At 44.2% G+C, this 17,071-nt stretch overlaps 2 protein-coding genes and 1 pseudogene across 3 annotated transcripts; 1 reads left to right on the forward strand and 2 right to left on the reverse strand.

The window, feature by feature from the left end:
• The first annotated feature begins 2,892 nt into the window (after positions 1 to 2,892).
• LOC109731636 (elongation factor 1-alpha) lies at positions 2,893 to 4,304 on the forward strand. Its single transcript, XM_073502506.1, is given in 2 exon segments — positions 2,893 to 3,042; positions 3,045 to 4,304. Coding segments are annotated over 2 exon segments (561 nt in total). The 3' UTR covers positions 3,456 to 4,304.
• On the reverse strand, positions 4,044 to 6,388 carry LOC109731637 (uncharacterized; annotated as a pseudogene).
• Positions 6,389 to 14,074: 7,686 nt separating this feature from the next.
• On the reverse strand, positions 14,075 to 16,337 carry LOC109731629 (uncharacterized). Of its 2 annotated transcripts, XM_073502505.1 has the most exons (4): positions 15,861 to 16,337; positions 15,699 to 15,755; positions 14,700 to 15,614; positions 14,075 to 14,602 (listed from the first exon to the last, which is right to left on the reverse strand). In XM_073502505.1, exons 1-4 carry the CDS (start codon positions 15,891 to 15,893, stop codon positions 14,075 to 14,077), a joined length of 1,533 nt encoding a protein of 510 aa, XP_073358606.1. In that variant the 5' UTR covers positions 15,894 to 16,337. The 2 variants fall into 2 exon arrangements, with proteins under 2 accessions (XP_073358606.1, XP_020146390.3); XM_020290801.4 differs by having other exon boundaries at positions 14,700 to 15,755.
• Positions 16,338 to 17,071: the final 734 nt, after the last annotated feature.

Genomic DNA, 17,071 nt, shown 5'->3' on the forward strand with positions numbered 1-17,071 from the left:
GTCATCGAGCAACCCACCATGGGGCAAAAACCCAATGACACCAACTCAACAGCTGGTCTAGTAGGGAGGTGTTCAACACAAAAGGGCGCCAGCAAAGTTATTGCTCATAAGCGAGCTAGGAGAAAAAGCCCACGCAGGGGCGAAAACATAGACCTGATGTAATAAAAGGAGAAAGCGGATTACTTGAGGTAGCAGCTCACGGGTAATCATCAATCCATCTTGACCTCTGCTGGAGCCGCGCAAATCCGCATCATAGTCGATGCATTGGTCCTGAGCATCTTAGCGCTGCGCTCCAATGCTTCGCGGTCCGCTCCTGTCATCAAACCTGCCCAGTAGGTAAGAAACCCACATGTAGAGAAAACCACATCAAAAGGGGTCTTTACCATTTTGTGCTCAAACGTAGTTCGGTTGCGGCAATTCCAAATTGCCCAGCAAACCGCAGCTAAGCCGAAGGTATAAAATTTAACTCCATCAGGTAGGAAAATGTAACACTAAGAGAAGTATTTCCAAAGATTATTCGGGCAAAGATCGGTGTCCAAAACACATCCCACAGTCCTCCACACCACCCTGGCCACTGGGCATGTAAAGAAAAGATGCCGGGGCGTTTGCCTGTCCCTGCAAAAAAGAACATCTAGGAGCCCCTCCCCAATTTCGCCTACTCATGACATCTCTGGTTAGCACAACATATTGAAAGAGTTGCCAAAGAAATATTTGGACCTTAAGAGGTAGCTTGGATTTCCAAATCCACGTATAGTCACATCCAGTAATGTGTCTTTCCAAATATTCATAAACAGATTTGGTCGTGAAACATTTTTTCTTTCCCAGCATCCAAATGATCTGGTCAGGTTCGCTAGAAAGCGACCAAGATCCAACAATGGACATGATCTCACCCCACTGCTTCAGCTGCGGAGGATGCAAGTCCTTTCTAAAGAAGTCGCCACCAAGGTTACCACAGAAATCAGCCACCGTGATTTCCTGGTTATTACAAATACTATATAAAAGAGGAAATTTAACGCATAGAGGAGGATTGTTGTTCAAAGAATCAACCCATACTCTAGCTAAGTTGCCAGAGTTGAGCACTATCCCTCTGCCATCTAAATAGTGCTCTTTAACCTTCATGATGGCTCGGTGAATCTCCAAACTTACTTCTCACTGAGGTCACTGTGTCCCTCTTGAGATACTTGGCATGGATCACATCCTGCCAAAAGCCCTGTGGTGTCTCTTAAGTTTCCACCTCCACTTAACGAGTAAGCTAATAGTTTGTTCGCGAAGGTCTTTAACCCTCAAGCTCCCTTTGTTTTTGGATATGCAGATCCGGGCCCATTTAACCAAATGATAATGTTTGCGGCCATCATTTTCTTGCCAGAAGAACCGTTTATGATGTTTATTAAGCTTTTCAATCACCATCTTAGGGAGCTTGTAAGAGAAGAGCATAGGAGAGTAAGTCTTCCTGCCGACGATGCTGCATTACCAATCCAAGACTCACACCGTTTAAGAAATTTGTCGTCAACAAAATTCCACGCTAGGCTACGAAGAGTAGAGAGCTAACCGGTACTCCCAACTATTTCATTGGAAGTGCCCGATCTGACAATTGAAAAGCTCAGCATAGAAAGCCAACATGTCATCGTCTCCCCCAACACATAGCATTTCACTTTTTAGGAAATTAATTTTTAGCTCCGACATGAATTCAAAGAAATACAGAAGAAGTTTAAGCTTAACAACAACGAGAGTGAACGTGCATATGAACGCAGTTATCCGGCCGCATGATTATTTATGGGATGCGTGCATTAACTTTTGCTGAAACAGCTCGTGCTGTAATACAGGTGAATACAGCTGATGAAGTTACCTTTCTCCTGCCCCTGACATGCCAGGTTGTTCAGGAGGAAAGTGAAGACTTTTGGACGCGCATGTGTTTTACTGCACTGCTTTTTGTTTCAACTTGGCCACGTCCTTTTTTGGTCAGCCTTGATCCCGTACTCCACACAATTAGACAGAAATTTGGTGCCAAGATAATATGCCCATAATGGATCTTGTTCCGGCGAGCGCCATGTAAAAGCTCTTTGGTAAAAAAAAAAAGAAATAAGGCTCCAACAAAAATATTTAAGTCATAATAATTACTCTCTCAAGAGATAAAAAAACGGGTACTCTCACAATCTTTTCCGACATGCATGTCAATCTAAGCCTCTTAATGTCACGTCACTATGGATTACTACTTGTGATTGTCTTATTTCTTGCCACGTTGAGCCGGACAGTACGAATGTGTGTGTGTATGATTGGATGACATGGGGTCTCTTGAATATTGCTGGTAAAAAAAAAGTTGCAAAACACAGGTACCGGTTCCCGTGTGAAACGGTTGACTGTGTTCTACCAAAAGCTCTTCGTCACGTCTATTCGGTGCAGGTTGGGCCCATGCAGCTATACACTCAATTAACTTATGTAAAATCCAGAAAATATCTATACTCTAACTAGTCTTTCTAATGATTCGAATCATAAAGTCCTCCACGCCGTAGATGAGGCGGGATCAGATGCCGGTTCAGAGCGACACTTCCCTAACAACAACCTCTTTATCATGCTCGAAACATATGACTGTATCATCATCATATTGAAGTATGGCAACTCCCCCCTCAATAAGATCCGAAGCAAGCCCTGTTATCATCTTTTCTTTTTGAGCATTAAGGATCATCTTCGAAAGAGTTTCCATCGAAAGAGTTTCCACCGAAAGAGTCCGTTGAGATGCACCACGGGTCTCTCCTGGAGGCGCTTCCCGGTGACAATGTTGGCTTCAATGTCAAGAACGTTGCTGTGAAGGATCTGAAGCGTGGGTTTGTTGCATCCAACTCCAAGGATGATCCTGCCAAGGAGGCATCCAACTTCACCTCCCAGGTTATCATAATGAACCACCCTGGTCAGATTAGCAACGGTTACGCCCTGGTGCTGGACCGCCACACCTCCCACATTGCTGTCAAGTGTGCTGAGGTGGTGACCAGGATTGACAAACGATCTGGTAAGGAGCTGGAGGTGTACCCGAAGTTCATCAAGAAAGGTGATTAGGTGATTCTGCCATTGTGAAGATGATTCCCACAAAGCCCATGGCTGTGGAGACCTTCACCACCTACCCTCCTCTTGGCCGTTTCACTGTGCATGACATGAGACAAACTGTTGCTGTTGCTGTTGCTGTCATCAAGGGCGTGGAGAAGAAGGACCCTACCGGTGCCAAGGTTACAAAGGCTGCCTGCCATCAAGAAGAAATGAGTGCTTCAGTATCTGCCATCGAGTTATCTAGCAGAAGTTGTAGTGTAAAGTCCTTTCTTGGAGAATTTTTAGTGTCCGTTGTAAGAAGTGCTTCAGAACTAACGAATTGCAGTCTGTTTTACACAGTGTCCGTTGTAAGAAATGGATATTCGGTTCTCTGTTTTTTTTTTTTGCCAGAAAATATTCATGTGTACTTGATGTGAAGGGTCAGAATGACTCATTGTCCAGGTTAAATAGTAATACTACTACTTTGTTATCTTATACCAAGGAAAAGCAAGCTGCTATTAAGATGCCTGCCATTAATTTATCTAGCACAAGCGAAAATCAAAACATCCAGGGCACAACCCACTCTACCATCGAGTTATCTAGCATAAGTTGTAGTGTAAAATCTTTTTTTTGTGGATAATTTTTAGTGTCTGTTGTAAGAAGTGCTCGCAAGAGCGAATGAACTGCTGGTCTTGCATAATTTTAGTGTAAAAACTTTCCTTGGGTAATTTTCTGTGTCGCTCTCTGGTTTGTCAGAAAATATCCAAGTATTTGTTTCAGCATATGGTGCTCCTGTGTGATGTTCAGAAAGTTAATTCAAACATAGATGAGTGTAAACGCAAATATCTGGTCATGCACAATTTTCCTTCAAAAGGAACATCAAAGGACATCCCATTGCAATAAATTGTCAAATTATTATTTCAACACTGGTGTGCATAACGATGAAGTGATGTCAACTTGTTTCTAAACTTCACCATAGTTCACAATTATTATTTCCACAGGATGCATCACAAACACCAAAATACTTCCCTATAATTCAAAAGCTTCAATTAAAGGAAAGCGTACAAGCACAATAACTTTCATCAACTCCTTCCAGTTATGGAGATGATAGTACATATGACTTAAAAACTGCAACATACTACTAACTCTGTAAAGAAATGCCAGACGTTTTACGTCACTAAAGTAGTGATCTAAACGTCCTACATTTGTTTACAGAGGGAGTACCATAGTAATGTTATGCATCTCATTTTTCCAATTAGGACTGGAAGTGAACCACAGCACCCGAAGCCAAACCCAACCCCTCAGTTATCTGCTTCCGCTCCTCGGTTGTCGATGGATATCTTGATGGACAAACATTGTCCTGGATCTCAGGATCCAAGTCACCACAGCGCCCACACACCTTTCTGTCGTACAAAGATATCTCTGTTATATTAACCGCATGTTCCACAACACATCCTATGTATCTCATAAAATTGTCATCGGGTTGGAAAACCCGTAGATGGTGAGCTTAGCCAGATTCTTGTGCTTGAAATCAGGGGCATATGGCTTCCACTTCACGTCTGCCTTTTCGCAGAAACAATATTTCTTCCGCAACTCTTTGTTTGTTATCATTATGCACCAATGATCCCACACTGTGATGCACAGCTCTTTTAGGGAGGGTGCAGCTTCAAGAATAAACATTGTCCAAGCTAAATCACATCCTTCAGGAAGATGGTCCAGATTCACATGCTGTAGTTTGTTGAGCACAGGCGTGAGTAGTTTTGGGCATTCTCGTAGAATCCAAATCTGGGATAAAAAAAACGCTTAACAAAATTACTGTTGATACATATAACCATCATAGAGTGAGAACGGACAGGTATGATACAAATGACTAATGGGTACCTTTTCACTTCCAAAATCCAGACGCAGATCGCCTATGGAAGGAACATTAGCAAGGAGCTGACTTAACTCGAGAGTCTTGTCCGAACGGATGCCAGTTTTAATAAGGCTCAGCTTTGAAAGCTGTGGTACAAAACCAAAATACAACGGATACTCAGAAGAGAACCAATTATCATAGGTCAACCGTTGGAGTTTTGGTAGACATATCAAGCTCAACTCTCTGAAATTTCCCCTGGTCGACCTCAATCTCAACAAGTTGATCATGTTCTACTTGCAGCACAGAATGGAACCCTGAGTCACAACGGGTCAAACGCAAATACTCCAAGCGCTTGCAAGTGCTGAGGATGTTGGGAATGTCTAGTTCACCAAACCTCATATTTTGCAGCCACAGGCTCGTAAGGCCAGCAAATGCACGCGGACAAGCACCAAATAAATCATTGAACTGCTTCGCAAACTGGAGGAGGTCAGCAGAAGAGCAGAGGCCATGATGCTTCTTCGTTACAATCTCAAACTCAGCTGCGCCAACCTTCTGGGTTGCCATGGCACGGGCAACAGATCTTCCAATGGTTAGGGAGACATCAAGCAATAAGACAAATCTGATTTTGAGTTCGCTGATGGTAACCTTCGGGCTCCTTGTGCCCAAGATGTTATCCGCTACATGAGCCACAGCACGGTTGGTTCTGAACACTTGCTTGCGGCTGAAAGTTAGGTAGAAGCGTGAGAGCATGGTAGGAAGCTTCAGCAATTGCTTGGAGAGAATGCAGGTCCTTATGGCATCGAGTGTGTCCACCCTCTCCAGAATGTTGAGCAGAAGGTCATTGGGCAGATTGCTAAGCCTGTCTTCGATTACATTGCTTGCAGCGGCTTCGTCGCAAGTTGCTTTTTGCGTTGCATTTAGCTGGAACAACAGATAATCAGCATTTTGAGGATGAACCTTAGGTTGTGTACAAAACACCAGGCACAAAAGAAGCAGCACTTACATTGCGTCTGCGACGACCGCTTTTGTTCTTCATGGCTGATCGGATCAACAAATGGCTTCGGCGTATGTGCTTATTGGATCTGCGACAACGGCGGACGCCTGAGCTGACCTGATTCGAATCGCCCCTCCTCCTCTTCCTGATTACAACCTCTCAACAGACAGACTCCGAATTCAAAATTACTCCTCTCTTCCCCGATTGCACAAGGAACTCCACTCTTCTCCCGCCTCCGTATCCCGCGAGATTATTTCCCCCAAACGCCGGCCAGGCGTAATAACACAGGCAGCAGAGGTGGTCGCCGGCGGCGGAGGAGAGTGGTGGCGGCCGGCTGCGGACGGCAGGGGCGGGGTCGGGGTTGACACAGGGATGCCCGCGGAGGAGAGTGGTTGGCGGCCGGCGGCGGGTGACGCAGGGGATGGCGGCGGGGTAGAGTGGTGGTGAACGGCGGTGGAGCGGGGAGGGGGTTGCCGAAGGCGTGGCGCCTGCGGCCGAGGGGAGATCCGCAAGATTTTTTTTTTCCGTCTATGCTTCCTCGTATGCTAGCATTTTTTTTACAGAGAGTCTTTTTTAAACAATCAAAAACCTTAACATGGCCGAGTTTTTGGTCAACATGGTTCGCCTCTCTAGGGCAGTGATTTTTTTTTGAGATAGTTTTTTAGATAGCTCCTATAGCTGAAACCCTGAATTTCAGCCCACAAACCTTAACTCTTCATATAAAAATAAAACAGTTTCTAAACGAGCACCTAAATCTTAACTCCCTAAAGAATTTACTTTGCAAATTTTTCTAAGGGTGTGGCTAGGTCTCAGTCGATTGAGATTTAACCAAGTCTCAGTCAAGTGACTTAAAATGCAAGCGAGAAAAAGAAATAATTGAAGAAAAAGATTGCACGAATCTCAATTTAAGATCTCACGAATATAGCATCGACTGAGACTTAGAAAGACTGTTTTTCTAACTTCTGATTTACATACTTCATTTCAACTACATAATTACACACATGTTTAATCCAAAGTTGATAATGAAAGTTCACACAAATCACGACCATTACAATTTTTTTAAAGGCTAATTTAATTATTCCAATTCAAATGCACGAAATGGTCCAAATGTGAAGTAATAATCCGAATAAAGAGCATTATAGAGGCACAACAATCAAGTGTTATGAAGTGCCCACAAGTGCTCAACAAAATCATTTTGGAGTTGGATATGAACTTGTCGGTTCTTGATACAGCGAGGAACATTTGTATCATGTTTGCATTGTGTTCCGGATCGATAGGATCCCCATTGAACATGTGTCGAACGTTCTCTGGTATGCCTCTCTCATCCTCAATGATCATGTTATGCAAGATGATGCAACATGTCATGATTTTTCGGGGTGGGGGGGGGGTGGGAGGGGGGGACTCCCCACCTGAATATATTTCAAAAGAGTGAATCTTTAGAGAGTTCACGTATTACGTGAAGAGAGGAAATCACGCCACAACCCGGCATGTTCCTTTAGTGTTTCCATCTTAAGACGGTGAGACCATAAAATAAGATCATCTACAATAACCTTAACAGAACCCCTAGCATCAATCTCTCTGGAAAACCTTTTTGTTCCTCGCGTCCCAGATTTTCCATCCAATGAGGAGGAACATAAAAGGACGAATCGAGGTAGGCAAAGCATCTGGCAAGGTGGTGGTGAATATCTTGCGAATTGGGGCTGAATCACGGCCATATGCTGGTAGCGCGCCAGATTCGACGAGCAGCCGGGCATGTAAAGAACAGGTGCTCACGGTCCTCGACGGCGTTGTTGCATCTAGGGCAAGCATCGTAGGTGAGGATGTGCTTCTTGTGTAGATTCTTCCTAGTATTCAGACGGTCCAAGATAAATAGCCAGCCAAAGATCATGACTCTCTTCGGCACCCTGGAGTCCCATAGCAGAGCAAGTGTAGGGTTGGTGAGCTACTCATTGAGGGCCGCATAGGCCCCACGCGTGGTGAAATTCTCACCATTAAGCAACCTCCTCGTGTCCGGATCCTGTGAGGTAGTGACGTCCTACAAAAAAGAGTTAAGAGAAACAAGTTCTGCGACTGCAGTAGTGGTTAGTCGATTACGAAGAGCAAGTTTGATCCCTTCCTGCAATATAGTGGCTACCAACGCATTTTTTTGTGTGGTGGGAGAAAAGAGCAGGGAAGACTACAGCCAGAGGCTCTGGCTGCAGCCAACGATCTAACCAAAAAAATGTGGACTGACCATTACCGATGGTGCAGTGGGAGATCTCTCTGAGGCTCTGCAACTGTTTAAAAATTGTTCTTGCAAGGAAAGAACTATTCCTACCATGACATGTGGCTTCCAATACTCAGTAGGGCCACGAATAATGCCAAAACGCTTTTGAGGCACACTGAAAGCTCTCTCTTCATGCCGACTCTTGACGTGTTGTAAGGTGGGCCCATTTGTTGACTTGAGGATGCTTATCTTCCATGCTAAATTTGATTGCAACAAAGTAAAATACAATGAAAAGGGCAAAATATACATACCTAGGCGATTTATCAAACACTTTGTTGCCTCGCCATACAATAATTAAACCACTATTTCAACAATCTAAAGTATGATGCCAAGAAAAACCGACCAAAATAAAATACACAACTATTCAGATGATTCCAAAGCATGATATGGTTGCATCTGAGCAAATTTTGAAATAGCAGGCAACACAAGTAAGGGAATTATCTAGCCATACAAGCACAAACAATTTGGATGACAGTGCGGAGAACTAATGTCCTCCAACAAGGGCACATTACAACAATTCAGAATTCAATGGGGCACACTCGAAGGCATCACAGTAGTAGAGTAGTAGTAGTAGGTTTGAGGCAACAATAGTACTGAGCCAAGTATTCTAATCAAGATTCATCATGTACTACCATCAAAGTTGCAAAGAGACCGACTCAAGGATCGAAGAGGAGGGAGGAGGTATGGAAATTACCTTCAAATTACATGGAGACACCATCCTTTCGGTGGCACGGCTTGCGCTGGCAGATGATGATGGTGGGCACGATCTTCTTACGCAGATCGGACTTCTCCTTCTTGATGGTAGCCATGACCATGTCGGCGACACAGGCGGACCGGAGACGGTTGAGGTGACCCTTGATGCCCTTCATGCCCTTCACGGAGATGATGTAGAGGTTATTCGCGCCAGTTTTTTCGATGCACCGTTGCCGCCACCAGCAAACCCAGCGACATCCACAACTTGTTCCCCGCGAAACCTCCCCTCCCTTGACCGGATCAAACACCACGGAAAACAATATAGAGCGATGTATGCAATGGTTGTGTTTGTAGAAGAGTACTATCTGCAGAATTGTGTGATTGTCACCATAAAGGTCTTATTGTATTGGAAGTTGGAGAAAATTTTCTTAAGTTGCAATGCCATACCAAAAAAGCTGCTGTATAATCACAAATATCTAATCAAATTTTGGTTTTAACCTCAGAAAGGTGCCACAGGGCACAAACAATTTTTATGAAATGGAGGCGTACCCCCGGCCTCTGCATCATAATGATGCATGCAACCATCTTATTAAAAATCCTCGAAGTAGCACAAAGTCATAAAAGTATTACAGCTCGCAAGTGGAGCGAAACAAAGAAATGAAAAGTACATGCTCAAAATCGCAACCGGTAAGGCAATGTAAAGGATAAGCTCCCTAGACTCCTATCATGTTATGCAACCGCCATCCGAACCGGTTGAATATAGTCCGTGCTACCATCTCCCGCTGGTTGCACCCGGTAACCAAAGGCTCCCTGGAGTCCATAGGAGTGAGTAAGGACCATGTATGGATCCATGCGGTAGCTCTGAAGATGACCTGCAAGAATATTAAAGTGTGTTGTCTGTTAAAAATCATATCATTCCTACATTTCCATATAGCCCAAAGAAGTGCACATATTCCAATCCGAATACGAGCCGCATTAATATGCTCAACCCTAGCTAGCCACGTTCCAAACAACGAGTCTATGTCAACAGGAGGAGTAATGTTAAATGCTATATGAATCGTTCTCCAAAGCAATTTGGCAAGTGGGCATTCAAGGAATAGATGTTGTACTATTTCATCATGATCACAAAAACAACAACGTGAACTACCTACCCATCGCCTCTTTATTAAGTTATCCTTGGTGAGTACTACTTGCTTGTGGATGAACCACATAAAAAATTTAATACGCAAGGGAACCTTAACCTTTCAAATGTGTAACGATCTTGAGATTGGGCCAGAATTAATCAAATCCATGTAGAAAGATTTCACGTAAATACCCCATTTCTAGCTAACTTTCAGTGAGTCGAATCCGGTTGGTCGGATAATTGAACATCTATCAATCTCCGAACCAAGTGCATCCAGGCAGTCCATCGCTCACCAACTAACGCACGTCTGAACTGAATATTCAAGGGAATCTTTTGAAATGCTGTGCATACGTAATCCTCTTTACGTTGCACAATGTTATAAAGGGTGGGATATTGTACGGCTAGGGGCGTCTCTCCTAACCACGGATCCTCCCAAAATCTTGTTGACATCCCATTACCAATCAAGAATTTGACCTACGAAAGAACAAGTCCTTCATTCTCATGAGTCCCTTCCAGAATGGCGAGTCAGTTGGTCTCATGGTAACCCAGGCGAGCGTTTTTGACTGCAAATACTTATTGCGAAGAATCTGTGCCCACATACCTTCCGGCTCAGTCTCTAACCTGTAGAGACATTTACTCATAAGGCATTTATTCTTGATTTCTAAGTTCTCAATACCGAGACCCCCCTGGTCCTTGGGTCAGCAAAGAATATCCCACCGCGCAAGGCGGTATTTCCTCTTGGCCTCATCTGACTGCCAGAAGAATCGAGATCTGAAGAAATCAAGCTGCTTCCGCACCCCTTTCGGTACCTCGAAGAACGATAATAGGAACATCGGCATACTAGTCAGTACCGAGTTAATCAGTACAAGCCGACCTCCATATGACATAAGCTTGCTTTTCCAGCAACTAAGCTTTTTTCGATTCGATCTTCGATGCACTTCCATTCTTTATTGGATAACTTATGGTGATGAATTGGTATGCCCAAATAACTGAATGGCAAAGAACCTAATTCACACCCGAACAGTTGTCTATAGGTGTCTTGTTCTTCTTTGGCCTTCCCAAAGCAGAATAGCTCGCTCTTGTGAAAGTTTATCTTTAGCCCAGACAATTGTTCGAAGAGACATAATATGAGTTTCATATTGTGCGCTTTCGCAATGCCATGTTCCATGAATAAGATAGTGTCGTCAGCGTACTGTAAGATGGAGACCCCCCCATCGACCAGATGAGGGACTAACCCCTCCACTTGACTGTTTTGCTTGGCCCTACCAATAAGAATGGTCAACATATCGGCCACTATATTAAAAAGGAGAGGAGACATGGAATCCCCTTGTCTCAATCCCTTGTGTGCCTGAAAGTAGTGACCAATATCATCGTTAACCTTGATTCCACCACTACCCTTCTGGACCTGAGAACCCACTTGGTTCCGCCAGGCCTCACTAAATCCTTTCATGCGCATTGTGTGCTGAAGGAAAGGCCACTTAACTTTATCGTATGCCTTCTCAAAATCCACTTTGAAGATAACCCCATCTAGCTTCTTCGAATGAATTTCATGAAGCGTTTCATGCAGAATGACCACCCCTTCAAGTATGTGTCGCCCTGGCATGAACATTGTCTGACTCGGTTGTACCACCAAGTGAGCAATCTGTGTCAATCTATTGGTACCGACTTTCGTGAATATTTTGAAACTCGCGTTAAGAAGACATGTTGGCCTAAATTTTTCTATCCGAACTGCCTCTTCTTTCTTTGGCAACAGTGTAATCATACCAAAGTTAAGATGAAACAACTCTAAATGACCGTTAAAAAAATCATGAAACATAGGCATAAGATCATCCTTAATAATATGCCAACATTTCCTATAGAATTCAGCTGGAAACCCATCTGGTCCCGGTGCTTTATTTGGTTTCATTTGTGAGATTGCATCCAGAACCTCTTTCTCAGTAAACGGTGCAGATAGAATATCATTCTCCTCTGCCCGCAGCTGAGGGATATCTCCAATAACAGATTCATTTAGGGCCACCGTGCTTGCTTCCGGAGGCCCAAAAGTTGTTTATAATAATTAGAGATATAAGCTTTCAGATTCTCATGCCCCACAATTGTCCCCTCGTCCTGTTCAAGTTGTATTATTTTCTTCTTCCTATGTTTACCATTCGCAATCATATGGAAGAATTGTGTATTGTCATCCCCTTGGACAACCTTAAGCACTTTAGCACGCAATGCGCACTTGAGCTCCTCTTCTCTAAGAAGAGCTCATAATCCTTGCTTAGCTTCGGACTTGGAGCTTTGCTCATTAACTGTAAGAAGGTTAACTTCAGCTTTTAAATCTAGCGCTTCAATTAACTGAGTGAGTCGCTCTTTTTCTTGTCTATATATCCCACTCTCGTTTCTGGTCCAACCTCGCAAAAACTGTCTCAGATGTCTGATTTTATTTTTCCATCTCTCAATACTAGTTCTTCCACTAACAGGCTTTGCCCATTCGCGTGCAATGATCTCCAAAAAGTTTTCTTTCTCGAACCAACCTAATTCAAAAGAGAAAGCATTCTTGTTCGCAATATGTGTAGCCTCTCCCGAGTCTACAAGAAGTGGTGTGTTGTCCGAGATCGCCCTCCGCATAGCATGAACCGACACCAGTGGGTACTTTTGTTCCCATTCCACACTAGCGAGCACCCTATCCAACTTCTCATAAGTCGGAGTGAGCAACGAATTGGCCCATGTAAATTGTCTACCGGTGAGCTCAATTTCTCTCAAACTAAGACTCTCAATAATCATGTTAAACATCATAGACCACCGTCCATCAAAATTGTCATTGTTCTTTTCATCTCTCCTCTGAATTATGTTAAAGTCCCCTCCGACTAGGATTGGCAGAGTTTCATCAGCACAGATCCGCACCAAGTCGGCTAAAAAATCTGGTTTGAGTTCGGGTTGTGATGCCCCATATACAGCAACTAGAGACCATCGGAAGCCATCCAATTTTGATCTCACCCTAAACTTGACCGCAAAATCTCCCCAAACCACGTTAAGCACCTCAAGTGTTTCACACTGAAACCCTAGTAATATCCCACCAGATCTTCCTCTAGGAGGTAAGACGTGCCAATCAAAATCAATTCCTTCGGATAAATTTCCAAGGGACTGTGAGGTGAAATTATCTCGTCGTGTTTCCAGTAGCGCAATAAAATCTATTTTTTGTTCTATCATTGTCTCTGCCAAGAACCTTCGTTTAGCCAAGTCAGCTAGACCTCTGCTATTCCAAAATATTCCTTTCATAAGTCATCATGGAATTTTTTCTTAAGCTTAACCCTAGCACTTCTACGAACCGCCGAAGTAGGATAAATTTTCCGTTTCCAGGGTCGCTTGGGCTTCTCCCCATCACCCTTCGGGAATGTAGACTCGACAAGACACGAGACAGTGCCCTCCATCATTAGAGGCTCTACAATGTCCGTAGTCTCCGACCCCTCCTCATCTTCGGCCTCCGCACTAGGCAAGAGATTATTACATATGTTTTCAAGAGCAACCATTCCTAAATTCTTCATGTCATCGTCATTCATAGGTTTGACTGATGCGAGATTCAGAATTATTTCAAAAGCCCGCTCCACTTCTAAGTCTAAAAGATCATTCACAGATTTCGCAACCTCCTTCTCATTTGAACCCAAAGATATACCTAAGTCGTTTGCCTTATCAACAATCTCATGCTCGGTGAAATGTAGAATTGAACAACTCTTATCGATAGACATACCTGTAGTTGCCTCGACATCTCGAAGCTTGGCCGCCCTCTTGGCGTGCGCTAGTTGCAGGTCATCTGCATCCGACTGTTCCAATGCATCTATCGATAGACAGGGCACAAACGATTGCAATGCATCTATCATTTTTTACTGCATTAAGATGAGTTGAACACATCAACTTATTCCAATGTATCAAGCATTCGGTTTTAACCTCAAAAAGGTGCCATAGATATGCTTTTCTACTTAATAAATATTTCCTCAATAGTACAAGCTTCAATTCAAGGGAAACCAAGAGTACAGACTTGGTAACTATAGAATCATGGAGTTCAGGAACTCCTTCTGACTAACCATGATAGGACAGGTGACTTTTCAAACTACATATAAGAATATCAATGCAAATCATTTTCAATTAGGACCGGAAGTGAACCACAGCACGAGAAGCCAAACCCAACCCCTCGGTTATCTGCTTCCTCTCCTCGTCTGTCTCTGGATATCTTGAAGGACAAATCATGTTCTTGATCACAGGATCCAAGTCACCACAGTGCCCACACACCTTCCTGTCATATAGAGATATCTCTGTTATATTAATCGCATGTTCCACGACACACGTGATGTCTCGCATAAAATTGTCATCGGTTTGAAAGCCATAGATGGTGAGCTTAGCCAGATTCTTGTGCTTGAAATCCAGGGCATATGGCTTCCACTTCACGTCTGCCTTTTCGCAGTAACCATATTTCTTCCGAAACTCTTTGTTTGTCATCATTGTGCACCGATGATCCCATACTGTGATGCACAGCTCGTTTAGGGAGGGTGCAGCTTCAAGAATAAACATTGTCCAAGCTAAATCACACCCTTCAGGGAGATTGTCTAGATTCACATGTTGTAGATTGCTGAGCATAGGCGTGAGCAGTTTCGGGCATTCTGGTAGAACCCAGATCTGGGAGAGAGAAAAAAAATTAACAAACTTACGATTGTTACATATAACCATCATAGAGTGAGAACGGACAACTATGATTCAAATGATTAATGAGTACCTTTTCACTTCTAAAATCCAGATGCAGATCACCTACGGAAGGAACGTTGGCAAGGAGCTGACTTAATTCGAGACTCTTGTCCAAACGGATGGCAGTTTTAATAAGGCTCAGCTTTGAAAGCTGTGGTAGAAAACCAAAATACATTGGATCCTCATAAGAGAACCAATTATTATAGGTCAACCGTTGGAGTTTTGGTAGACATATCAGCTCAACTCTCTGAAATTTCCCATGATCGATCTCGAGCTCAACAAGTTGGGTGTGTTCTACTTGCAGCACAGAATGGATTCCTGAGTCACAATCGGTTAAACGCAAATACTCCAAGAGCTTGCAAGTGCTGAGGATATTGGGAATGTCCAGTTTACCAAACCTCATATTTTCCAGCCACAGGCGCGTAAGGCCAGCAAATGCATGCGGACAAGCACCAAATAAATCATTGAACTGATTCGCAAAGCGGAGGAGATCAGCAGAGGAGCACAGGTTATAACGCTTCTCCGTTACAATCTCGAACTCAGCAGCATCAACCTTCTGGGTTGCCATGGCGTGGGCAACCGATTTGGCAATGGTGAGAGAGTCAAGTTTCACCAAGACGAATCTGATTTTGAGTTTAGTAATGGTGATCTTCGGGCTCCTTGTGCGCAAGATGTTATCAGTTACATGAGCCACGGCACAGTTGGTTGCAAGCCCTTCCCTTTGGGTGAAAACGCGAGGTGGTTTCTGATGGTGACCTGGAATGGAACTAACACTTAGGTAGAAGCGCGAGAGCATGGTGGGGAGCTTCAGCATTTGCCTGGAGAGGATGCAGGTCCTTATAGCATCGAGTGTGTCCACCCTCTCCAAAATGTTGAGCAGAAGGTCATTAGGCAGATTGCTAAGCCTGTCTCCGTCATCAGCAGTTGCTCCGTTACGACCTGATTTCTGCATTGCATTTAGTCGGAACAACGAATTATAACCCTTTTGAGGATGAACCTTAGGTGAAGGACAATCACCAGGCACACTTACATTCCGCCTGCGTCGACCATTCTTGTTGCCAGCAGCGGCTTCGTTGTGAGCTGATTTCTGCATTGCGTTTAACAGTTAAAAACAACAACAAATCAGCGTCCTAGCCATGAGGATGAATCGAAGGGAAGGACAAACATCAGGCACAAAAGAAGCAGCACTTACATTGCGTCTGCGACCATCGCTTTTGTTCTTCATGGCTGGTCAGATACCACCCCCCCTCTGTTTATCTAGGCCGGCGCAACAAAGCAGACTAATCGCCGACGAAAAACAAATCGGGGATGCTCACCTATTCTATCGATGGGCGGCCCCTCGTACACCTCTATTTACTGAGGCCGGCTCTCCTCCAAGAGGGAGGAGATTATTCAGAGGAGAGGGAGGAGGATCCGGATTACAACTTCTCAACAGACAGTTTCCGAAAAAATCACTCCTTTCACTTTGGGGTTGCCCTCGCCGCACAATTCGAAATCGAGCTACTCTCTTCGTCGATTGCACAAGAAATCTCCTCTGCTCCCGCCTCCGTCTCCCGCGAGATTATTTCCTCCAAAACGCAGCCAGGCATAACAACCCAGGCAGCAAGTGGTATTGGCCGGCGGCGGAGGAGAGTGGTGATGGCCGGCGGAAGACGGCAGGTGGGGTAGGGGATGGATCCGCAGGATCGGCTATGATTCCCCTTATGCTAGCAAAGAATTATTAAGGATTATGCACGAGTAGCATTTTTTTCTTTGAGAGAGAGAGAGAGAGAGAGAGAGAGTTCGTTTTTTTAGAAATCTCACCCATTTTATTATTGATTAACAGCAATAGCAATGTTCAATGTTCATAGGTACAAGACTTATCTTCTTCTTTGAGTTCCAATCTATGTATACCGAACATTAGAAATAATAAAAAATACATTCAGATCCATAGACCAGCTGACAATCACTACAAGCACTGAACTGAGCCGAAGGCGCGGCGCCGTCATTGTCCCTCCCTCGTTAGAGCTGGACAAAACTTGTTGTAGTAAACATAGAGTTGTCGTGTTAAAGCCCCATAGGACCAACGCACCAGAACAGCAACCGCCGCCGGTGAAGATTAGCATATTGATCCAATCTGAAGGCACACTAATATAGACGAACGACGACCAAATCGAAGCAAATCTAGCAAATACAGATCCGCTGGAGACACACACCCACACCTCCATCGACGATCCTAAATGCACCATAGGGCCAGAGGCTAGGCGGGGAGAACCGCCGTTTCATCTTCCCGAGCAGGACACAAAACCTGATAAAAACATGAAGAAACGTCTAAAAACGGAGCCCTTCCGCGGGCATGTGTCGGGATCCACCCGCCCCATGGCCCTAAGGCCCCCAGAGACGAGGCAGACCGACGGTGCAGGC

Source organism: Aegilops tauschii, chromosome 6 (genome assembly GCF_002575655.3).
Source record: "Aegilops tauschii subsp. strangulata cultivar AL8/78 chromosome 6, Aet v6.0, whole genome shotgun sequence".
NCBI classification, from domain to species: domain Eukaryota; kingdom Viridiplantae; phylum Streptophyta; class Magnoliopsida; order Poales; family Poaceae; genus Aegilops; species Aegilops tauschii.

Coding starts and splice junctions, on each gene's coding strand:
- LOC109731629 (XM_020290801.4), bottom strand. CDS start 15,893: ATGAAGAACAAAAGCGATGGTCGCAGACGCAAT. Junction 15,756..15,860: donor GCGATGGTCGCAGACGCAAT/GTAAGTGCTGCT, acceptor AACGCAATGCAG/AAATCAGCTCACAACGAAGC. Junction 14,603..14,699: donor TGGATTTTAGAAGTGAAAAG/GTACTCATTAAT, acceptor TCTCTCTCCCAG/ATCTGGGTTCTACCAGAATG.